General features: G+C 40.3%; 1 protein-coding gene across 1 annotated transcript in view; it reads left to right on the top strand.

The window, feature by feature from the left end:
* LOC126203195 (dynein axonemal intermediate chain 7-like) overlaps positions 1 to 26,699 on the top strand; it is a 764,826-nt gene that overhangs the window by 59,867 nt on the left and 678,260 nt on the right. Inside the window, exon 4 of the mRNA XM_049937439.1 lies at positions 13,733 to 13,919. Coding sequence (XP_049793396.1) covers positions 13,733 to 13,919 — 187 coding nt within the window. The remainder of the gene's footprint in view (positions 1 to 13,732; positions 13,920 to 26,699) is intronic.

The following is a 26,699-nucleotide window of genomic DNA, read 5'->3' as shown; positions in this document are numbered from 1 at the left end:
TACATTTGTCCTCTAGCCATCCCTGCTTAGCCATTTTGCACTTCCTGTCGATCTCATTTTTGAGACGTTTGTATTCCTTTTTGCCTGCTTAATTTACTGCATTTTTATATTTTCTCCTTTCATCAATTAAATTCAATATTTCTTCTGTTACCCAAGGATTTCTATTAGCCCTCGTCTTTTTACCTACTTGATCCTCTGCTGCCTTCACTACTTCATCCCTCAGAGCTATCCATTCTTCTTCTACTGTATTTCTTTCTCCCATTCCTGTCAATTGTTCCCTTATGCTCTCTCTGAAACTCTCTACAACCTCTGGTTCTTTCAGTTTATCCAGGTCCCATCTCCTTAAATTCCCACCTTTTTGCAGTTTCTTCAGTTTCAATCTGCAGTTCATAACCAATATATTGTGGTCAGAATCCACATCTGCCCCTGGAAATGTCTTACAATTTAAAACCTGGTTCCTAAATCTCTGTCTTACCATTATATAATCTATCTGATACCGTTTAGTATCTCCAGGATTCTTCCAGGTATACAACCTTCTTTTATGATTCTTGAACCAAGTGTTAGCTATGATTAAGTTATGCTCTGTGCAAAATTCTACAAGGCGGCTTCCTCTTTCATTTCTTCCCCCCAATCCATATTCACCTACTATGTTTCCTTCTCTCCCTTTTCCTACTGATGAATTCCAGTCACCCATGACTGTTAAATGATATGATTAGACATGAATATATGCATATAACCAAGCCCTGTGACATACACACCACCTGTACACCCACCACGTAATCCACACCAGTTTAGAGCATAGTGCAGGCTCTGTCAGTGTGAGTGGAGCAGTGCAAAAGAGGCATGCTACTCACACTGGAGAGCAGGTGTTCATTGTGGAAAGTTGCGTGACAACAAAGTCGTGGAAACAGTGTGATCAGTTGTCTGCTGAGAAGTTTAATAGTGTCAAAGCACAACCAAAGAGTGCCATGCAATACTTAGTCTGAGAATGGCATCAGACAGAATCTGATTTGAACAAGTCAAAGAATATTCCAAAATGTGCCTGCACACCAGAAAATGTGGTTGCAGTTTACTAGAAAATGCTTCAGGGTCCTATCAAATCAACCTGACACCTATCACAAGAGACTGGCATATCACATCAATCATGCAAACCAATACTCCACCTGGCACTGCATGTGCACCCCTACCAAGTATCTGTTATTTTTCATTAAAACCTGCAGAAACTCCTCAGCACTTCTGGTTTTGTGAGTGGATGTTCACCAAGATAACAACGAAAGGATTGGATATGGATGTGTTCTTTATGTCTGATGAAGCCTGGTTTCACCTGAGTGGGTTTGTCAGCGCATACAATCACAGGTTCTAGGCAGTGGGGAATCCGCATAACTTCTATGAAACACCATTACATGATCAGAAGGTTGTGGTTTGGTGTGCTGTATCTGCATGCTCCATTATTGGTCCCATCCTTTTTCATCATATGCTGACTTCAGCATGTTACACTGCCACTATTTTAAAATCATATTTTGCAGCATTAATGGATGAGAGAAGATCTACAGTTACTTCCAACAGGATGGAGCAACTGCCCGTACATGCAGCTGAGCCTTGGAGCACATTTACACCATCTTCACACATGACAGGTTTGTTAGCAGATATCAGTCTGGTTGTGGCACTAGCTGGCCACCCAGGTAACTTGACCTGACCTGTCAGTGTACAGTTGCTTTGTATGTGGAGCTCACAAGTCTAAAGTGTATTGCAACAACCCTCGTAGTGTTCAAGAACAGCAGCAGAACATTTCAGATGAGATTGCAGCAATTCCAGCAGTCCAGCTTCAATCTGCCTTCAGAAACTTGCTGACCAGGACCCAAAAGTGCCAAGAGATGAATGGCAGTCACTTTCAGCATCTGCTGTGCTTCTTTGTACCATGGAACTCTGCTCTCCAGGCCACTTATATTTGTCCCACTCTGTATGAAGAGGGAAAGAGAGAGAACAAAGTAATGCATATATACATACACATTGAAAACAAAAATGAAGCAATAACTAATACTCAAGTTGCAGTGACAACTTTTTAATGCATAGCTGAAAAATTGGTTAAAATAACACATACTTAAAATATTAACCAATAAAAGAGAGTATTCGCATATGTATAGAGTCAACATTTATGAGCACAGGCACTGAAGATATTGCTGTAAAGGCCCTCAGAGGGTTAATAAATTCTTATTTGGTTGGAATTGATGGTATTCCAGCAGCTTTCATGAAAAAATATATGCATACTATTGCTGAACCACTACCTCACCTGTGTGTCTGCTCTTTCCAGGCAGGTACTTGCCCTGTCATTGAAAATGCCAAAAGTAATTTTCAATGATAGAAAGACATGAACAGTTATCAGCATATCACATTCTCATCCTGCTTCTCTGAAGTATTTGAAAAATTTATACACATAAAGCTGACGAGGTTCAGTGACAAAAATGATGTACTGGATGGTCATGGAAGAATGATAATTGCTTCATTAATGGTGAAGTAGTCTGGACAATAAGAGAATAGAAGCTTTTGAAATGTGGTGCTACAGAAGAATTCTGAAGATTAGATGGGTAGATCACATAACTAATGAGAAGGTATTGAATAGAATTGGGGAGAAGAGGAGTTTTTGGCACAACTTGACTAGAAGAAGGGATCGGATGGTAGGACATGTTCTGAGGCATCAAGGGATCACCAATTTAGTATTGGAGGGCAGCGTGGAGGGTAAAAATCGTAGAGGGAGACCAAGAGATGAATACATTAAGCAGATTCAGAAGGATGTAGGTTGCAGTAGGTACTGGGAGATGAAGAAGCTTGCACAGGATAGAGTAGCATGGAAAGCTGCATCAAACCAGTCTCAGGACTGAAGACCACAACAACAACAACAACAACAATTGTGAAGCCCCATGTGGAAGTGATAAATTTGATCATGTTGCCATTAATAAATGTTTAATAAAAGGTCAAACATTTACTTGGAGTTTAAATCTACTGCACTTGTCTCAACATGGGTCTAGACAGAACAAATCTACACATACATCCGTATATGACTACATTAATCAATACTGTATCATATGAATACAAAGCAGACCATAACAGGAATATTTCTATATCTGCCAAAGGCATTTAACACAGTGGATCATAAAATATTCCTGATAAAAACTGAATAGTATATTATGAGAGGATGGGCTAATATATAGATTACATCAGTGCAAAGCAGTCACTTACATAAATCGGTATGATGGAAACAGACAAATTAGTAAATTCAGTAATGTAAATTCTGTCTGGGAGTAGAGCAGTCAAGCAATGTGTGCCTCAAGATTTAGTGTTGTCATCTTTGCTATTACTTCTTTGCTTTTACTTCTTGTAATAGTTACATTATTTAACTTTATCTTAGGATTTGTTGCTAGTTTCCCATTTAGTAGGAAAGACATTTGTTTCATGTATTGCCAGTGTCAATTTGACCCTTCTACACCATCCTTTAAGCTCATGGAGCTCTGCATTACATTTATCTTCTATAGTTCTTCGGGTGTCACTGCTTACTATGAACACCGCATCATCTGCAAATGCTACCAGTCTGCTTACATTACTGTTCTCATGTAACTTCTGTAGTATGGGTTCTGACATCATGTCCCAAAACTCTGGAACACACACTGATTCCTGTGGACAGCCTATTGTTATGATCTTCATTATTTCCTTTCTTGAGTATATTAAAGTTGCATGTCTCCTGCAGCCTCTTGGGCAGTTGTACAGCACCACTGGACACTCCAACTTCAGAAGGTGACAAAAGAAAGGCATTCACCATAGCTTATTCAAAGCACCAGTAAAATCAACCATTATCACTAGACTGTACATAAAATCAGTACCTGTCACTAGGGAGAGCGCTTTATAAAATGCATCTTCATTTACCTTGCATCTTCTAAATCCATTCTGGTGAGCGCTGCTTCCTTGTAGTAATCTATTTAGCACAACAGTTTTTCAACTATCTTACGAAGAATGTTTGGAAGACAAATTGGTCTGTAGGATTTGGGTATAATCGGATCCTTGTCTTCCCTTTTATTGATTCTTTCATGGTGCATGAACTGTTTATTGCAAGATGTTTGAACAATACACACAAACAGATATCTATTTCGTCACATAAGGTTTCTATTACTTTAGCAGGTATCCTATTCAGTCCTGGAGATTTTTTCTTATATTTGCCTAATTTCTTCCTCTTTAAAGTCATACACCAGCTTATCATTTCTGTAGTCTTCGCATAACATAGTTCATAATCTATGCTGATCTTATGTCATATTTTTTCTTCTTTGCCATCAGTAATCAGAGTTTCCTTTAGCAGGGTAGCTGCCTGTTCCCAACTTTCTGTTACTGTCCCGTTACTTCTTCTGAACATGGATAAGACTAATGATGATGGTATTTTCTTGCAGACTATTTTATATGGTATTCCCCACGGATCAGGTTCTAAGTTAGTCTCCATTATTCCATTTTTGTTTTCCATAACTCTTTTCTTAAAATGTTGTTTAACATGCTTGTCTCTAAGCTTGGGTCATGCTGCTCTGGTACAGCTTCCTGATTCTTGCTTCACATCTTAATTTTTCCAGAGTCACCATCAAAATGCAAGGTACTCCACTAGAAGGATGTCTCCCGACAGGTATCAGTGCCTTCTTTGAAATATATATGGCTGCTGACAGTCTTCAGTTGGTCTAGGCCCTTGCATACTTGGGAAATCCTTTATGAGGTGTGATCAAAAAGTAGTAGGAATTTTTTTTAAAGCTTGTTAGTACACATGTTCTGGATGTATGTTTGATTTTTCAGTTGTTTTGAATATTCAGTTTATTGTTGACAAAAACGCAATAAGGTTATATGTGTTTTCGAGTATATGGTGAATTTTTACTTTTGATGAAGATGGATCAAAGAATTTGCATTAAATTTTGCTTGAACAAAAAAAGTGCAGCATCACATTTGAAATGTTGACTGTGGCTTTTGGCAAATCTACTATGATAAAGACAAGATTTTACAAGTGGTATAAACATTTCAAAGAGGGTTGAGAAGATGTTGAAGATGATTGCCCTTGATGCCCTATCCCATCAATTACTGATGAGTGTGTGGAGGTACTAAAGAAAATGGTTCTGGGAAATCACTGAATCACCATTAGAGAGGTTGCTGATGATGTTGGCATATCCTATGGCCCATGGTATGCAAAATTTTTTATTTATTTTTATTTTTATTTTTATTTATTTATTTTTTTTGGTGTTTTGGGCATGAAACATGTAGCAGCAAAGTTTGTTCTGAAATTGTTGAATCTTGGTCAAAAAACACTAAGGAATCGCTGACTGGAGTTGACAATGAGCCAGAACTGCTAAAGAAGGTTATAACAGGTGACAAAACATTTCTATATGGATATGACATTGAAACCCGGGCCCAGGGGCCAGTTGTCCCAGTGGAAACTGCCTGAAGAGCAAAGACCGAAAAAAATTTGACATCTTCAACCTCATGTGAAGGTTCTTCTCACAGTTCCTTTTGATTACTATGGTTCCTGCATTATACACTCCTGGAAATGGAAAAAAGAACACATTGACACCGGTGTGTCAGACCCACCATACTTGCTCCGGACACTGCGAGAGGGCTGTACAAGCAATGATCACACGCACGGCACAGCGGACACACCAGGAACCGCGGTGTTGGCCGTCGAATGGCGCTAGCTGCGCAGCATTTGTGCACCGCCGCCGTCAGTGTCAGCCAGTTTGCCGTGGCATACGGAGCTCCATCGCAGTCTTTAACACTGGTAGCATGCCGCGACAGCGTGGACGTGAACCGTATGTGCAGTTGACGGACTTTGAGCGAGGGCGTATAGTGGGCATGTGGGAGGCCGGGTGGACGTACCGCCGAATTGCTCAACACGTGGGGCGTGAGGTCTCCACAGTACATCGATGTTGTCGCCAGTGGTCGGCGGAAGGTGCACGTGCCCGTCGACCTGGGACCGGACCGCAGTGATGCATGGATGCACGCCAAGACCGTAGGATCCTACGCAGTGCCATAGGGGACCGCACCGCCACTTCCCAGCAAATTAGGGACACTGTTGCTCCTGGGGTATCGGCGAGGACCATTCGCAACTGTCTCCATGAAGCTGGGCTACGGTCCCGCACACCATTAGGCCGTCTTCCGCTCACGCCCCAACATCGTGCAGCCCGCCTCCAGTGGTGTCGCGACAGGCGTGAATGGAGGGACGAATGGAGACGTGTCATCTTCAGCGATGAGAGTCGCTTCTGCCTTGGTGCCAATGATGGTCGTATGCGTGTTTGGCGCCGTGCAGGTGAGCGCCACAATCAGGACTGCATACAACCGAGGCACACAGGGCCAACACCCGGCATCATGGTGTGGGGAGCGATCTCCTACACTGGCCGTACACCACTGGTGATCGTCGAGGGGACACTGAATAGTGCACGGTACATCCAAACCGTCATCGAACCCATCGTTCTACCATTCCTAGACCGGCAAGGGAACTTGCTGTTCCAACAGGACAATGCACGTCCGCATGTATCCCGTGCCACCCAACGTGCTCTAGAAGGTGTAAGTCAACTACCCTGGCCAGCAAGATCTCCGGATCTGTCCCCCATTGAGCATGTTTGGGACTGGATGAAGCGTCGTCTCACGCGGTCTGCACGTCCAGCACGAACGCTGGTCCAACTGAGGCGCCAGGTGGAAATGGCATGGCAAGCCGTTCCACAGGACTACATCCAGCATCTCTACGATCGTCTCCATGGGAGAATAGCAGCCTGCATTGCTGCGAAAGGTGGATATACACTGTACTAGTGCCGACATTGTGCATGCTCTGTTGCCTGTGTCTATGTGCCTGTGGTTCTGTCAGTGTGATCATGTGATGTATCTGACCCCAGGAATGTGTCAATAAAGTTTCCCCTTCCTGGGACAATGAATTCACGGTGTTCTTATTTCAATTTCCAGGAGTGTAGTAATATGGTCAATAAGGAATAATACCTGGAAGTTATGTGTCATTTGTGTAAAACAATCTGAAGAAAACTACGAAAATTGTGGCAAAACCACTCATAGAAATTGCATCATGATAATACTCCCGCTTGTTCATGATTATTTTTTGGTAAAAAACAAAACAATTATGTCACCTCAGCCACTGTGTTTTGCTGAACATGATCCCCTGTGACTTCTCTCTAGTCCTGAGGCTGAAGGGAACCAAGAAGGGACGTCATTTTGCCATCATTTATGAGATAATGACAGAAGCACTGAAGGAACTGTACACCATAACGAAAAATCAGTTCAAGTGCTTCCAAGATTGGGAAAAGCACTGGCATAAATGTATTATATCTGACGGAGTTACTTTGAAGGGGTCAAAGTTGATGAATAAAAAAAAAATTCTTTAAGAAAAAGAAAAAAATCCCTGTTACATTTTGATCACACCTTGTATATGTGTGAGCAGGTTGAGTGAAATGAGTATTTGGAAAGGTTGCATTTATGACAATGCTGTGAAAGTATCTCACAATCAAGTTGCAAATTTTTCAAATGTTTGACATTCATTTTATCTTTATTATATTATCAAGGTAATAGAGACATAGTGCAGAGTATCTTTTGTAATTTTTTCTAGATATTTTTGGAATATTTCAGAGAAACTGATGACCCCAAATTTTAACCTGTTATGTTGCAGCAGTTCATAAGGGGTGACAACAACATGTATTTTTTGAGATTCTTGGTGTATTGGGAGCTGGAAACAGGCATTAGACAAATCTGTATGTAAAAGTATTGCCACCCAGAAAGCTTTGCAAACAGTTCATCGGTTCTAGATAAAGAAAGTGTCTCCTGCTGTTTGTGCTTTTCCCGTTGATTTAAAATTGCCACAAATGACAACTTTACTGTTGGTTTGCAGATGATTATCATTGATGAAGTTGACTGCAGTTATCAAATGTTCCATACACATAGTAGTTACTGATTTTTTTATATGGCTTTTATATGGCATAAAGAACCTACAGTATTGGTCAGGATCGATAGAAATGAGGCATCACAGGAGCTTTAAGTGTAATGGGAGCATCATAATCTGTTGTGATTCTTAGTCCCACATTGAACAGAGGGGCAAGGAATAGCTTTCTGGACGGAACGATCATTCTCCATTTCTTGAAAAGGAAATCCGAACATTATATATGCATCAAATGTGGTGCAATGACAGTCCACCACAGCTGCTCTTTTATATCTTTTTTGCTACTGGCTTCAAGCACAGCTCATTTCCAAGCAGTACCAAAATACATATACAGGATGTCCATAACTAAAGTTGCAGTTTCAAAATGGTGCAGAAACACTGCTCAGAATAACATCATATTTGAACAGCATGTTATGGAACATCATGACAAGAAAAAAAATTAGGGAAATAGATGGCACAGTAAGTGCCAGAATATTCACACCCACAGATGTGCAGCAAAAGGTTGTTCCTCATTTTGTGTCCTTGATGCCCACAGCACTTTCTGCATGAAGGACAACATGCTGCTGGTACTACCCTTTTACAAGAATGATGACTGTGCACCCCTAGCCCTGCAGAAGTTCCAGATGCTTGAGAGTAGGAAAGAAGGCATTGGTCTGATGTCTGCTGAGGGTCTGGATAAAATTATTACAAAATTTGAAAACACAAATTCTTTTGAAGTGCAGTGTGGCAAAGAGAGGACAGCAGTTGATGTGAATTCTGTCAAAGATGTGGCCACAGCATTGCAGGAGCAGTCAAGTGATGGTAGGCAAACATACATTGCTTCGATAAGTGCCTGAATGTTGACATGCCTGCAAGCATGGTTCATCAAACCTTACTAAACATCCTGCACTGCTATCCATACAAAATCATGCATGGTCAGGAGTTGCTTTCTGCTGGCCTACCACCAAGACAAACATTCACTGAAATTTCTTGCTCACATAGAAGTGGACAGTGAATGGCCATGGAACTTTCTGCAGACAGAAATAGCCCATTTCCATCTCCAAGGGCACATCAATATGCAGAACTGCAGAATGTGGACAACAGAGAACCCACAAACACATCAAATTGTACCACTTCATTCTGCAAAGGTGACTGTCTGCTGTGGACTGACGGTATATCTTATATGGTATGACTCTATTTTTTTTGAAGAGATGATTCCTGGGGTCCTGTACCCAGTCTTGTAACTGGTAAATGGTATGAGAGTCTTTTGCACATCAGCATCATTCCGATCCTTCAGCAGGGTAGATGTGTGGTTAGGATCATTTTTATGCAAGATGGCACTCCCGCACACAATGTATAGGCAGTCAACCAGCTGCTGCAGAGACTTTTGAAAATGCTAGAATTATCTGTCATCATTTCCCTAAAGCCTGGCCATCCAGATCACCTGATCTTAACCATTGTGACTTCTAGCTGTGAGGTTACATAAAAGATGTGTTCACTGCTCCATTTTCGAACATAGCTGAACTGAAGGCGCACAGTGAGAAACACATTCTGACCATGACCCTTGAGATGCACCCGTTTGTTGTGAAACATGCTGTTTCTTGGTTTTCAACTTGTGGCAGAAAATGGTGGACAGCACATTGAACATGTCTCGGGTCAGTATCAGGACAATTGGAAAATATTGTCATTTTGGTTTTTATGAAGTTTTTGGCCCCAGGACAATTAAAAACCAATGTTGTTTTGCTTTTTGTGCTGTTTTCGGCCACAGGACAATTAAAAACTGATTTTACCCATGTGATGTGGTATGACCATGCTGTGATGGAGGGTTTGACTAACTAAATGTGCAAGAACTGTTGTTGACTGTCGAATCTGTGCAGTCATGCACATTGAACAGTATGGATGGTGTAACATGCAACTCAGATCATAGCCGTCATATTGCACTTCACATGGCTCTAAGCTAATACTCAAAAAAGTTAAAATCCTAACCTTCTACAATATGTACACTACTGGCCATTAAAACTGCTACACCATGAAGATGATGTGCTACAGACGTGAAATTTAACCGACAGGAAGAAGATCCTGTGATATGCAAATGATTAGCTTTTCAGAGCATTCACACAAGGTTGGTGCTGGTGGTGACACCTACAACGTGCTGACATGAGGAAAGTTTCCAACCGATTTCTCATACACAAACAGCAGTTGACTGGCGTTGCCTGGTGAAACGTTGTTGTGATGCCTCGTGTAAGGAGAAATGCGTACCATCACATTTCTGACTTTGATAAAGGTCGGATTGTAGCCTATCGTGATTGCGGTTTATCGTATTGCGACATTGCTGCTCACATTGGTCAAGATCCAATGACTTTTAGCAGAATATGGAATCGGGGGTTCGGGAGGGTAATACGGAATGCCGTGCTGGATCCCAATGGCCTCGTATCACTAACAGTAGAGATGACAGGCATCTTATCCACATGGCTGTAACAGATCATGCAGCCATGTCTTGATCCCTGAGTCAACAGACGGGGACGTTTGTAAGACAACAACCATCTGCACAAACAGTTCGATGACGTTTGCAACAGCATGAACTATCAGCTCAGAGACCATGGCTGTGGTTACCAATGCTGCATCACAGACAGGAATGCCTGTGATGGTGTACTCAATGACGAACCTGGGTGCACAAATGGCAAAACGTCATTTTTTCGGATGAATCCAGGTTCTGTTTACAGCATCATGATGGTTGCATCCATGTTTGGCGGCATCACGGTGAACGCACATTGGAAGCATGTATTCATCATTGCCATACTGGCGTATCACCTGGCGTGATGGTATGGGGTGCCATTGGTTACACGTCTCGTTCACCTCTTGTTCGCATTGACGGCACTTTGAACAGTGGACGTTACATTTCAGATGTGTTACGACCCGTGGCTCTACCATTCATTAGATCCCTACGGAACCCTACATTTCAGCAGGATAGTGCACGACCGCATTTTGCAGGTCCTGTACGGGCCTTTCTAGATACAGAAAATGTTCGACTACTGCCCTGGACAGCACATTCTCCAGATCTCTCACCAATTGAAAACGTCTGGTCAATGGTGGCTGAGCAACTGGCTCATCACAATACTCCACTCACTACTCGTGATGAACTGTGCTATCGTGTTGAAGCTGCATGGGCAGCTGTACCTGTACACATCATCCAAGCTCTGTTTGACTCAATGCCCAGGCATATCAAGGCTGTTATTACGGCCAGAGGTTGTTGTTCTGGGTACTGATTTCTCAGGATCTATGCAGCCAAATTAAGTGAAAATGTAATCACATGTCAGTTCTAGTATAATATATTTGTCCAATGAATACCTGCTTATCATCTGCATTTCTTCTTGGTGTAGCAATTTTAATGGCCAGTAGTGTATATACACAAAATATTATTTTTTTGCATGGGGAGATACGAACAAATTCATTAAACGTGAAGACATACATAGCCATGCTACCAGAAATATAACACAGCTAACTGTGAAAGAAACACTGGTTTTACAGCAATAAAACTGTTTACCACTTCATATTTCAAAAATCTGTTTGAATAACAAATTTAAACAAACAATAAAACTATTCATTCGAGAATGTCCTTTCTATTCAGTGAAGAGAATTCATGCTACATGAAAATAATTCAAAATATGTGTATGGTGTAACAGAATTAAAATGTGTATAGGAAAAATGGTAGTAGATTCAAAATGTGTGATTATGTAGGGTGTTATTGTATTTAAAAAGATATACCTGTGATAATTAAATAGTGTACCTGATTATTATTTTGTGAAACTGACAGTGCACGTATATGCTTGGATCAGATCCTTATATGCACATCCAAAGCTGCTCAATACAACAAATAAGTAGTAATAACAGATAAAATATTCACCCCACAACTCTAAGAAATTAAAACAAACAAAATCTCAGCATGAAATGAACAGTACTACAGGACAGCAAGCCACCTGACTTGGCAATTTAGTGCATGCAGAAAGCATTGTAATTTTTATGGTAAGGTCTGGAAACCATGTGTGGTCGCTGTGGTTCCAGATTTCTTAGGATTGGCTGATTGTGTACTGTGCCTTACTCGCAAGTCTCATTCCACTACTTACTTTGTCGCTGCCATCTCTAATGTAATTTTGAACAGACTATAGTTGATTGTGGTATTTTCAAAGGAGCCTCCCAGCATTTGCCTTAAACTCAAAAAAACCTAAATCTGGGTTAGGGTTTGACCTACATGCCTCATGCAAGTAAGCCCAGTGACTTATTCACTGTGTCATCTTACTCACTTCTCTTGCTTACAACCCAACTTCCAGCAAAGTGGCTGATACTCAGGGTGCAGCATTGCTCTTAATTTGTTCTTTAGGTGCTGTGCTATCAGCTGTACCTGCTCTTTCAAATTGCTAATCCAGATATGAATCTGCATACTGCTGTCATCTGGAATCGGGACAATGAGCATGTGACATTTAATTGAACAAACAACTCCTTTGCCATCATGGCATGTCTACAATATTTATTAATATAGCACATTGGTCAGAACAGTGGCCCATTCTTTTAACAAGTGAGGTACTTTTGTTGCAATGTAGCCTCTTCATAGTTAGTACATTACTGCCCCAGTACCCTCCATAAGAGCCTTATGCGTATGAAGTTTCTACATCATATGTTTAGAGATATATATTTTCATTTTTCAGTTGTGTGTAATATTTATGTACTCTCTACATTTAAGATTACTATCCACCACTATTATTAAAACACTAGAAAGTTCGTTTTGGAATACAAAAATGGAAAGCAGTAAATATAAGCACCCTCCTTGTAGCTGAGCCATAGTAATCAACAGAAATCATTACTGAGCTTTTGAACCCTGTCCTTCTCCAGACCTAACTGAATAATAAATGCAGACACCTCAACTGTATGGGGAGTGGTTACCTTTAATCTTTCTGTTATTGGCATCCAAAGAATTTTTAAGAATCTGATGAATGACAGTCTTGCAATTGATGCCTTCTGTTATCATTTATACATTAGATACCAATGTCCAAGCAGCTTGATGTCTCTACACGGTGGAGAAATGTAATTTGGTAATAAGGTCAGAGTAGGGTATGGGACTTTGAATTGAGAAATATTTTCCAAATAACCTTAGATCGGAAATGAATTTTTTGGAGATTGTTGATGATTGCTGCCAATTTATTGCCATAGCTTCACAGTGGCACATTATCAACCTATGTTTAATGTTAAACTAGAAAATTTGCTCAATTCAACATCCACTACCTTGGTCTGACCTTATTATCAGGTTGATTTTCTACTTCCCCTCCACCCTCCTTCTTTCACCTATAGTATATTAGGCTGTGGCAAGTAAACAAATTAAACTGTTTATTTGTTCAGACTTGGTAATTTGCTAATTTCAGCATAATGATAAATCATACTACATCAGAAATTACTTACTGAAATCAAATGACATTTATTTCACATTCAGTAAAAAGTATTTCTATAACTTATCTAACTTCGCACTGCAGCAGCTGTCATAGCATTGCGTGAATAAATCCTCCACCTAATTCATCCTTAAAGGAAGGATCTGTAGAGGCTATTTCAAAACAGGTTATGACAGTAGTTCAATAAATTAAAAATAATATGGAAATAAGGAGCTTCATTGTGGAATTGTTACTTGTTTCAGGGAAACACATTATTAATGCAGCCAATTCATGCATTTTTCTTACAAACAAAATTACTTTTCCTGTACAATTTTCATAGATGTGTGAGAAATATAGGTGTCTGCTTTGTGATACACTCCATTTGTAGGATCATGCTTATACAGAATGAGAAGTTGCGTATTGAGCAGGATAAGAAAGCAGCTGAGGAAAAGGCAGTGAAGGACCTGGCAGAGCAGAATGTTCGCCTGACACATCTGAGTGATACACAGAGCATGTTTGCTCACTTTGAGGGACAGACATGGCTTGCAGAAACCAGGGCTAAAGAGTTGGATGAGGTAAGGACTGTAAACTTAAATTACAAGAATAAATATGAATTCTCCTGATATGTGAAAGTGCCTTCTTAAACCTCTTATATGAGTGTGGTGAGACTTTGGTGAGTTACTGTGTGCATGCCCATGAATGTCTCTGAATTAGTACCACCATTTTATAATAATTGGGATGCAGGTTGTTTCAGCAATGAAATATTGGTGAATTTTGTGAATGTCTGTGAAGGTTTCTGAATTAGTACATCCATTTTACAGTAGGCGGCACCTGAGTCATTTCATTAAATGTGTGTGTATTTCATGTAGTGCAGTGGCAGTTTATAAATTTTTTATGTATGAATATGCATGCATGACATGATTGAATTGAATAAAGGGTGAACAGCAACATTTCAGTTCATGTGTGATGTAACAGGTAATGTTGATAGTGAAATTCTAATTGGCAGTCGATATAAAATAATATATGTCACACACAATTTCTTTTCATTCTTCAAATAGATTTGTAACAGTTATCTCAATGTGTTACTTTCACTGTCAAATCAGTTATGCCACCGAAACAACAGGTGACTAGTCAGTCTATGCCTCTAGCACCAAAGAAAAAGGTATCATGTGCTTTACAGACCAATGAGCAATGGGAAGCAATACTGGAAAATGTTTGAGTACACTTTGCTCAAGCTCATTAATCTGAAACAAATGAACAGTGGGAAGCTAAAAAGGATACCATTTGAGTATGCATTGCTTGATTTACACTTAGGTGCAGTCTGTTGTGATGTAAATTATGATTACAATCTTCATGCAGGAGCAGTTATTTCAAAAATGGATAAATTATGAATGAATTTTAGTGCACTCAAATTTAAGAATGGAACGCTAGGAATATGCCGCTTGGATGGCAAAGTGAAACTGCCTGAAAACATCCACCAGCGAAATAATTATCAATGTTGTTGCAAGCCAGTAGAAACATTTCTTGGCAGATGTACACAAGTAGTAGTCATGTTTCAAAATGAGATTGTTTCATGAAACAACCATGCACAAGAATTACATGACAACATTCAAAGGGCAAGGGCAAAGTCATCATTGTGTAGGATCACTTCTACCACTACTGAACACAGATAACAAATTCCTTTAAATTTATATTTTGGAAAACACTGATGAACAAACTGATCAACATTGTCGATTCAGTAGTACTGTCCTTGAACAAATATCAGCCGATGGATACTGAGTTCTTTTAAAATGAGCTCAAATAGTCTCAAACACCAAAAACATATATTTTGGGGCAACCAGTTTTAGTCAATTTTTGACCATTTTCAGACCTCATGCCATAATGATAGGCAGTAGCAGTGAATGGAGTAGCTTTTGTAACTCCATGAATGTCAAATAGAAGTTATAATAGCCACTGCCTACCATCATGGTATGAGATCTGAAGAAGATAAAAAACTGACCAAAACCAGTTACCACAAAATAAAGGATTTCTTGCAATTGAGACTGGTTTGTGCTCATTTTTAAAGTACTTTTTGCCAGACCACTGTTCGCCATGAGAAATGTTCTCAAATATTACAGCTACAGAGTTGCAGTTAGAGCAGGCAAAACACGTGTCAGCCAGCACAAAAGCCAATACAGTGCACCAAGTGATGATTGTTACAGTTGGCGAAGAATTTTAACTCACATGATGTAATTCTTCATACAAGAAATGATGTTCAGTGAGTCTCAGAAACTCATCACTCACACAGCAAATTGCAATTGCTGGCTGGCACATGTTTTGCCTGCTCTAACTGCAACTCTGTAGCCGTAATATTTGAGAACATTTCTCATGGTGAACAGTCAGTGTTGGTTTGCCAGAAAGTTGACAACCAGATTCCAGTAGCACATACTGATGTAGCAAGACAGCAGTTATTTCACCTTTTGGCTTGTTTGAGTTCTTGTTTATGCCATTTGGTCTTACAAATGCAGTCCAAATCTGGCCTTAACTAGAAGGTAAGGTGGGGACAAGTTGCTTACATTTTTATGGTCATAGATTATTACCTAGAGCATTGAATGATCTATCAGCCACAGGATTGTTTGGGCCTTAACTAGAAGGTAATGTGGGGACAAGTTGCTTACATTTTTATGGTCATAGATTATTACCTAGAGCATTGAATGATCTATCAGCCACAGGATTGTTTGGGCCTTAACTAGAAGGTAATGTGGGGACAAGTTGCTTACATTTTTATGGTCATAGATTATTGGTGCAAATATAGATAGTTATATCCCATTTAACTTGCAAATTTCACTGCTGGGATCAATTGTTTAAAGGCCATTTATAAGGCGGTAAATAAGCACAGGAAAGAAGAGAAAGAATGGACACTGAGAAGGTAATGCTATAGAGAAGAGTAACAAAGGAAAACACCACAGGATTGTAAGATAGAAGAAAGCCGTTTGGCAAAAATCAAACAATGGAAACTCCAGGTAGGAATATCAACAATGAGGAAAATACATATTTCTACTTACAATAAAGAAGATATATCAGGTTGCACATAGGCACAACTAAAAGACACATGTATAAAGCTGTTGGTCACAGCCTTCATCAGTAAAAGGGAGATACACATCACTCACACACCCAAGCAAGAACACCTAACACATACTTGACTAACAACTCCAGCTTCTTGTCACTTTGTCACAGATGTACATAAAGAGTCATATGCTAACCAAATGGTTCATGATGCAGTCATTCTGTTGGCCCCCAATCGTGAGGTTTGTGAGTGGGCCCTTCATTGTGACAACTCCACCCTTTCTGACATTGTGACTATTGTACAGTCATTTCAAGGGCTGCAGGTATCCAGATAGTATCATGGTGTGAGGTTGCAGAAGCTCTACCCACTTCCCCCCTCTGTTTGTCAGACAGTTTAGCCTTCGATGATATGGTGGCAGTGGTCTGCATGTGAGCAAAACATCCTGGTGGCCAGCCCACATCATTGCAGCAGTCAGGCTGCAGCAACAGCACAGTGAGCCTGGTAATGAACAACAATGCTAGGACTCAATGCTTCTCTCTTGTCCATCGTGTTTTGTCACTCATGATAGGATGGATTGCTCCTTTTTGTAATGCAAAATCCCAACAGCCTATTGCAGACACTGACATGGATGTGAATTGTGTATTGGCATCTTCCATTGCACCCCATAAGCTTTTTATTGATGTCAAGGTTTATCAGAAGGTTCTGTACCTGCAAGTCGACTCTGGTGTGGCCATGTCCTTACTCAGCTTGAAAAGTATGTGGCCTTGGGTTCTCCCCCTTTACCACCAGTGTCACATACATTAGTCAGGTACAATAAACAAATCATTCTGATATTAGGTAGTGTCTCAGCTCCAGTCACATACAAATCTGTGATTCATCTGTTGACTGGTGGTGAACAATGGATGCACTGAAATTTTTTTTGGTCTGGATGCCTTTAACCTTTTTGGGTTTACTATTTCGCATAAGGTTAATCTCATCTCTGATCAAGCACCTTGTACACAACTCAATTCTTTATGATGTGAATTTTCCACCCTGTTTTCTGTGGGTTTGGTTTGTGTCAATGATTTCAAAACCCACATCACTGTGAAGCCTTCAGCCAGACCCTGTTTCTTTCAGGCTTGCCCGGTGCCGATGGCACTCTGTGACCAAGTCAAGGTGGAGACTGACCACCTCAAGGCAGGTGTTGTCCAACCAATTGCAGCCAGTGAATGGGCTACCCCTTTAATCATCAAGAAGCCGTTGGGATGATTATGCCTTTGTGGCAATTGCACAGTTTCTGACAATGCTCATTGACACATATCCCTTAGTGTGCCCTGATGAACTTTTTGGTAAGCTCACTGGTGGTCAGAATTTTTTCAAGATCGACCTCTCCAGTGCTTATTTGCAGCTTCCTGCTGATGCTAACTTCCAACGGCTTTTGGTCATGAATATACCTTTTGGCTTATATCAATACTTGCAATTATCATTTGGTGTGGCCAACATCTCATCAATTTTTCAGTGGTTTCTCGAACAACTCACAAGGTCTGTGCCTGGCTGTTCCAGCAATCTTGATGATATTGTGGTCTCCAGATCCTCCACTGCTGAACATCTCAACAACTTACATACACTCTTTTTGGTGCTACAGGCTGCTGGGTTAAAATGCAATTAGGAAAAGTGCCACCTCTTTCAGCGTCTGTCATGTATTTTGGGTCTGAGGTCTCTGGTGCTGGTATGAAACTGCTTCATCAGACTGTCTCTGCTGTACTGCTCTTCTGCATCCTACATTGATCAAGGAACTCTAGCTTTTTTTAAAGGTAAGATAGCTTATTGTCATAAGTTTTTCCCAGGGGCTGCATTGGTTGCACAATGATTACATGCCATGCTGCACAAGGGGGTGTCTTCCAACTGGTTGAAATTGCCTGAAATGACATTTTCCAAACTGAAGTCTGTGTTACATTGTGTACCTTGCCTCGTAACCTATCAACCGGGTCAACGTTTAGTGTTAGCAATAGATGTGTCTCAGCATAGCCTGGGAATGGTGTTAGCTCATAAATATTCTGAGAGCTCAGAGTGGCCTATTGCATACACGTTGAAGATGCTTAGTTTGATTCAGACGAGATATTCACAGATAGAGAAAGAAGCCCTCGCAGTTGTTTGTGCCTTAAAGAAGTTTCATGTTTTCTTGAATTTCATCTCATCAAGGATCACAAGCCATTAGTTTCACTGTTTAACCTTTCAGCATCATTGCCAGACAAAGATGCGCATCACCTCCAAAGTTGGGCGCTGTCCCTCTCTTGGTACAACTAAGAGATTCACTTGCACTTCACAGCTAAACATGCAAATGCTGATGTACTCTCCCATCTTCCAGCTGGTCCAGACCCAGTTTTTCATTGGGAGGAGTTACTCTGTTTCCACATTGATGAATGTGCTCAACAGACTGTCAGACATTTTTCAGTCACTAACATGCACAGGCTAGCGCTACCAATCTGATTTTATGGAAAGTGATACACTGCATATAACATGGCTGGCCTGAGGCACCTCCATAACTACTATATGTTTCAGCACTGTTCCTCTGTCATTGACAGTGTTCTATTCCTTGATACAGACCATTCAGCTCCTCGCCTAGTGGTTACCTCAGCTCTCCGTTTCGAGATCCTGCGATTGCTGCACGCTGATCACTGGTGGCGGGGGAAATGTCATGCACCAAGACGTTAGCCCACTGTTATGCATTTTGGTCTTGTTTGGATAGCAAAATCATGTATTTGGTTACGCTATTTTCTCAATGCATATCGCAGTGAGCTACCCCATGGGCAACGTTATCCCCTTGGCCGTGACTTTCACAGGCCTGGGACAATCTCATCATTTATTTCACCGGCCCTTTCTTTAATGCATACTGGTTCATGGTAATTGATGCATTCTCTCAATTCCCATGTGTTGTTCTTTGCTAGCAGGAGTCTCAACAAACATGAATTCAATTATGCACCAACAGAAAAAGAATTATTGACCATAGTATGGGGTATACAAAAATTCCAAACACTAATATTGGGATCCGAAATATTTGTTTATGTGGATCACCAAGCTTTGTCATTTTTTTATGAATAGTCAATTACTACATAGTAGATTGATGTGATGGATGTTGTTTCTTCAAGAATATGACATTAAAATCCAGTATATAAAGGGTTCGGAGAATATTATACCCGACGCTTTGTCTCGGCTACCAGTAGGCATGAAAGAACTAAAGCGTATGGAAGGACCTGGCGTAATTTTTGCAATTAAATTTTTAACACTAGAATATCCACTTAATAAGGTGCAAGAAATGGCTCAGGCTTGATTCGTTGCACACCTATGATATGTCCCAAGAATTTTAGTTCCTGCCTCGCAAAGTGCGATTTAGACAATTTTATTGTAATACCTTTTTCCTTAAATCATTTTAGGGTTTTCCTCAAGGTTAGGCAATGCTCATCCCAGGTGTGTGAGTTATCAGTATATAATCTACGTATATTATTAAATCTTTTAATAACTCTCTTCCTAACATTTTGTTTAAGGCATGTAGAAATACTGACACTGAGATATTTAGTCCAAATGGTAACACATTAAAATTATAGGGTTTTCCATCAAATAGAAATGCTGTATATTTCTTTGAATCTGGATGTAACCAGATTTGCCAATACCCAGCAGTCAGGTCCATAGAGCTAAATATACTGTGCTTTCTTAAATTTGGAAATTAATCGTCAATGTTAATAGGTCTATCTCTTTCAGTTTCTATTTGTTTATTTAGGGTGTGTGCATCCAGTGCCAACTGCACACCTCCTGTAGCCTTATTCACTACTACCAAAGGATTATTTATAACACTTGTGCTGTGTTCTAATATTTTATTGTCTATCATTTTATCTGTCTCCTCCTTAACCACTTCCTTTAAGCTTACCAGTATCGGGTAAGGTTTACAGAAGAATGGAGTATTATCTTTGATCTTAAATTTACATACATAATCACTAATGCTACCTAGATTATCGGAAAACACCATTTCATATTCTAGTAGAATCCTGGATAAATCTAACTTTTGGTTGTTTGCTAATATTTGGGATTCAAATACTTTGTTTTGTATGTCCACCCGGTGTGACATATGACTTACGTTTTCAATCTCTGGTGACAATTGTGCAGTCACTGTTAATTTCAAACTTTGAACCTCTGCTGTTTGTTTACCCATATCGTTGTCTGCTACAAATGGTACACAAGTTTTATAGTCTCCTTTTCCACAATAAAGCAAATTTTCCTCAAAATTTAACATGACGTTAAATTCTGATAGCCAATCTAAGCCAAATAACACCACTCTATTAATATTTTCTACTACTAGCAGTGTTTGATGGAACGTAATATTGCCAATGTTGCAATTTACTTGGCTTTCATATTTGACAACCGTGCTTTTAGTTCCAGCTATACCAATTATATACACTCTTGTTACTGGTAATATAGGTAAGTCATGCTTAGTTCTTAATGTGTTAAAGAAAGCCCGAGAAATAAGTGATATTTCACTAACGAATCTAGAAATATGTTAACGTTAAGATTTTCCACCCTTTCAATTATAATTAGTCATGGATTAATGCTGTTAATGGTATTTTCTTCTAGTAACAACCATTCTTTGGTGGGTACCTCATGTGTAAAAGTAGCATATTTATTATGCTTTATGCCTCTTAATGTATTTCTATGACCTGGGCCCCGACCATGGGTCCAGATTGCACTATGTTTTCCTCACTATTTGTAATCACAGGCTGGTTACCAAATCAAGGTATCATGTTCCCATTTTGTACTCTATTATTTCTAGGTACAAATTCCTTTGTAGTTACTGGGCCCGTATTCTAAGGTAGATGGCTTTTTGATAATTTTCGTTACCACTATTCTGATTATACCGGTGTACTCTAGCCAAATTAGTTTCATGTCTTTTAAAATTACTATTGTTCTTGTTATTATTATTCCTTCTGTAGTTCTGATTCTCATTTTGATGCACATTCTCATTTTGGTCCTTATTTGTGGCATCAAGTGTGTCTACAAAGGATAACAGTTCTACCATCTTCCACCCACTACATAATATGTCTTTTGTAGCATAAGTGGGTAATCGCCTTATGAAAATTCTTACCAATCCCTCTTCCTCCATGGGTTTATCTAAATATTTTGTTCATGTTAAATGCCAGTCAAAATATTTCCTCATTGTACCCCATGCATTGTTATAATACTTTGGGTCCCACAAATGAGATATTAACTTTTCTTGGGCACTTGTTGACTAATATTTCTCCTTAAACCTTTTCTGAAAGTTGGCCCAAGATGAGAAACTCTCAATGATTACTGTTCCCCATTCTGATGCTTCTCCTAAAAGGTAACCTACTGCGAATTCTATTTGTTTTAGTCTTCCCAGTTCTTAGGCAAGGTTTGGTTAAATAGTTTCAAAAAATGAGTTGGGTGTACAGCCCCGTCTGGCTTAAATTTTGGGAACTGCCTGGAGAATCCTGAATTTGCTCCCCATTGTAAATCTGTCATGACTTCAGTAGTTAATACGACATTAGGAGAAGTCACCCTGTTACTTACTCTACCCTGCATAAGTTTGAATTCTTTCCGTAACTCATCAACATTTTTATTAGTGTCATTGAGTTCATAAGAGAGAGTTGTAGACAAGTTGTTGGAGGTTAGATTTGCAGGAACTTTTCTGTCTCTCATTTTCTCTACCTGTTCCTCCAGACCACTTATATTTAGGGTGTCGGAAGTTGCCAGTTTTTCCTTAAAATTTCTCTCTACATCATCAATTCAAGTGGTGATGCCTGCAATTTGCGATTGGACAATAGGCATCATTTTATCCTGTCTTTTAAGGCATGCAACATTTGCTTTACTGTATCAAATGTAACATTGCATACATTTTGAAATGATCCAAATTCTTTGACAAGTCCTGTTTCTACGTTCTTACATTTATCTTCAATGTCAAATTCTAATTTTTTAGTTAAATCCTGAAATTGGTCATCCTATGTTTAGTTAAACTCAGGAAATAGTTGTTCAGCGTGAGTATTCAAAGAACTGGTGAGTTTACTCTTTAAATTTAATTTAAGATTTTCTATCTTATTATTTAAAGAGTCAAATTCAGTCTTTAATAGAACTATATTAGCTGCCTGACTGTTCAAGGTTTTGCTTTGGTTACTTAGAATTTCACTCTGAGCATCTAACTTGGTGTTCAATTGTGTATTTACTGAATCTAACTTAAGACTTTGATCACATAGTTCTTGTCTTAAAGAAGCACTTTGATCACTTAGTTCTTTTCTTAAAGAAGCATTTTGAGTATTTAAATCTGCTCTTTGAGCATCTAACTTAGCATTTAGTTCTTTTCTTAAAGACGCATTTTGATCACTTATTTCTTTTCTTAAAGCTGCTGAATCTGCTCTCTGGGCTTTAAGTAAATTCACTACCTCAGACCAGTCTGGTTCCTCTTTACTTACTGTCATAGCTGTGGCTGGTTCTGAAGTTTCCACTGTTTTTTGAATGCTGTTGATATCCTTATTGATTTTAGACCTAGTGATCATCTAAAACAGCTTCACCTCTAAAGGTACTAGCTACAGTACTTTAGTCTTTGAACAGTTTTTTTTTTAATTTTCTACTTGAACAATTATTGTCTTTTGCTCACCTGGAGTAGAGTTTTATGCTGCCTTGGTGAGTAGGTGTAGAATCGGCACCGGTGGATAGCACAGGTGCCGGCAGCATTGAATGTTTGTTGCGGCGTCGGCATCGGCGTCGGTGAGTGGACTTGAAGTCAGCAACAGTGAACAGCGGCCATTGTAGTCAGCAATGTGGCGGGTTAATGCGTCGGCGTCGGCGGCTGGTTACTGAATCAGAGTCAGTGGCTGGTTACTGCATCAATGTCAGCTGGTTACTGCGTTGACATTGATGGCTTGTTACTGTGTGTGTGAGAATTGCTTCCTTCCCACACCCAAATCTTCTTATCCAAAGTATTTTCTTCATATTCTTTGGTGTAGCATTTATTAAATCATTCACCCCTTTTTCTGTTTGGGCTGCACCCAATTCTGTAGGACAATTTCTCAGTCTTGTTACTAGTGGTTGCTATAGCAACCCCCAATATCTTCTTGTCTCAATTTACTTCAGAAATTTCTCCTTTTCAAGTCCTGTCATGGTCACCAAGTTCTGGCAGTTTCTGGCAACTATATGAAGTCATGTGGTGCTGGTGTGCAAGACTCACACGTCCCCTTCATCATTGGATTTACTTGGAGGTGCTTTGCCGATCTTCTTTCCAGGATAGCCAACTGTGTCAATCTCCCCAACTTCTTCTCTGAAGATATAATGCTGTTTGGAGGAATTTTATCTACTCTCAAAATGATTCCAAACACTCAAGATACTTTTAAATCAATCCCACCATATTTTCACTTCCACAAAGAGGACACCACATAAACGTTTTCACATAAATAAACAGTATTTCATAAGCCCTGTGACTCACCGACCATCAGAACTATGAAGTACTTTTACAATCAATTCAGTTCCAGAAATCTCTCAAAGTTCTCACAAGCCCACCATCAGACTTTCAAGAGAGTAAGTAAGTGAGTGAGTAAGTGTCTTTTCTTTTGTCTTAACATAATTCATCTGTCCACAATAATGACTGATATAGCACTGTCACGCAGTAAGGCACGCTTGGTTCTTGTGCTGGGCATGTAGCTTCTGCGGGGAGTGCAGCAACCACTTGCCCACATTGATCAACCGTCCACATTGTAGCATTCTCCTGATACACGTCCTCCCTGCGCACACAGAAAACTGGCACGAGGCAGACACGATCCCGTCTCTCACTCTTGTACATAAAATATCAGGTGTTCAAGATGGTGGAAAGCTGAGGGTATGTAGAATTTGCATCAAAATTCTTGAGGCACTACAAAATCAACTATCATCCTACTTTCAAATGTGTAGATATTTGCTACTCATATATAAAAATGACACAAGCAAACTTATGGGATTACTGATTTCCACATGGCAGTTTTGTGTAGTAGAACAGTGATAACAGTGTACCTCACTTTTGTGTCAAGTGTTTTATATTATCCCAAGTTACTGCAAATTTTATGGTTTTATTAATTTGTCAGCCCAGGTTTAAATTTTTTGTAGTATCCATGTATTGTTTAAAGCGAACTCTGGGCTACTTTGGAAAGGACAGGGATAAGTTCTTTCTTCATTCTTTTCTGATTTGAGCCTATTCTTATCAATGCACAGAGTGTATACGCTCCAAGACAACTGGCAAATCTGGGAAAAATCTGAGAAATTTTTCATCCAGGAGAAAACTGGGAAAAACCTGGGAATGTTTTAGGATTCCGGGAATCTTTCATTGTTTTAGTCTTCAATTAAATTTTTGTAATTTTGATTGGTAAGAACTGCTAAACAGCAAAATGTGTCAAAGGCTTTAGGATGAAGACTATGGAATACTTCATAACAATAAACTGTTGCTGATGAGCATGACATTGCAACTGTTTACATTAAGTTTCCGGAGGTGAAAAACCAGGAGATTGGATAGTTTTTTGAGGTGGAGGGTGGCATGCTGTTCTAATTTACGGTTGGCCTGTAGGAGGATGGTCTGAACAACCAGTGTGGATGTGGGAGAGGAAAGATTAAGGACTTTTATTAAGGATAGGAGTTGACGGGTGTGTTCATTGGCTGAGTTGATGTGTAGGTGAAGGATTAGGTGGGTGAGGGCAATGGATTGTTCAGTTTGCAACTGGTATAGGGACCAATCCTTCACCTACACATCAACTCATCCAATGAACACACCCGTCAACTCCTATCCTTAATAAAAGTCCTTAATCTTTCCTCTCCCACATCCACACCGGCTGTTCAGAGCATCCTCCTACAGGCCAACCGCAAATTAGAACAGCATGCCACCCTTCACCTCAAAAAACTATCCAATCTCCTGGTTTCCCACCTCCGGAAAGGCAACTCACTCACCCTTCACAACCTTTCCAGCAAACCTCAACCTCCTCTCATTGCACACAAACCCAGTCTCTCCCATCTACTCAACCTCCCACTTCCAGCTCCACTCCCTCCAAAACCTCAAAATTCCAATCAACACAATCTGGAACCACAACACCCTAATTCAGTAGTTAACCTTTCCTCCAAACCTCTCTCCCAATCCGAAACCTCTGTCCTATCCAAAGGCCTCACCTTCAGCCCCACTCCCAGATTCAACCAAACAGCCCTCGTCAAAGATTTACTGTCCTACACTCGTACTCTCTGCTGGAAGTATCACTTTGCCACGAAGAAAAATGATCCTAATCCTACTCCTAATGATCCAATTCCCCAAGACACTATCCAAATTGAACCCTGCCTGGAACAGTTCCGTCCTCCGTCACAGCGGGACCCACCTCCTCTTCCTCAAAATCACCCCCTCCAAACCTTCCAGGAATTTCTGACTTCCAGCCTTGCCTCTCAATCCTTCTTAAAGAACCTTAATCCTACTCCCAACATCACCACTGCTGAAGCCCAGGCTATCCGTGATCTGAAGGCTGACCGGTCCATCGTCATTCTTCCGGCAGACAAGGGTTCCACGACTGTGGTACTTGATCGTCAGGAGTATGTGGCTGAGGGACTACGTCAGCTTTCAGACAACACCACATACAAAGTTTGCCAAGGTAATCCCATTCCTGATGTCCAGGCAGAGCTTCAAGGAATCCTCAGAACCTTAGGCCCCCTACAAAACCTTTCACCTGACTCCATCAACCTCCTGACCCCACCGACACCCCGCACCCCTACCTTCTACCTTCTTCCTAAAATTCACAAACCCAATCATCCCGGCCGCCCCATTGTAGCTGGTTACCAAGCCCCCACAGAACGTATCTCCGCCTACGTAGATCAACACCTTCAACCCATTACATGCAGTCTCCCATCCTTCATCAAAGACACCAACCACTTCCTCGAACGCCTGGAATCCTTACCCAATCCGTTACCCCCGGAAACCATCCTTGTAACCATTGATGCCACTTCCTTATACACAAATATCCCGCACGTCCAGGGCCTCGCTGCGATGGAGCACTTCCTTTCATGCCGATCACCTGCCACCCTACCTAACCTCTTTCCTCATTACCTTAGACAGCTTCATCCTGACCCACAACTTCTTCACTTTTGAAGGCCAGACATACCAACAATTAAAGGGAACAGCCATGGGTACCAGGATGGCCCCCTCATATGCCAACCTATTCATGGGTCGCTTAGAGAAAGCCTTCTTGGTTACCCAAGCCTGCCAACCCAAAGTTTGGTACAGATTTATTGATGACATCTCTATGATCTGGACTCACAGTGAAGAAGAACT

Source organism: Schistocerca nitens, chromosome 9 (genome assembly GCF_023898315.1).
Source record: "Schistocerca nitens isolate TAMUIC-IGC-003100 chromosome 9, iqSchNite1.1, whole genome shotgun sequence".
NCBI lineage: Eukaryota > Metazoa > Arthropoda > Insecta > Orthoptera > Acrididae > Schistocerca > Schistocerca nitens.
The sequence above is the reverse complement of the archived record's forward strand: the minus strand, read 5'-3'. Positions and strand labels throughout refer to the sequence as shown.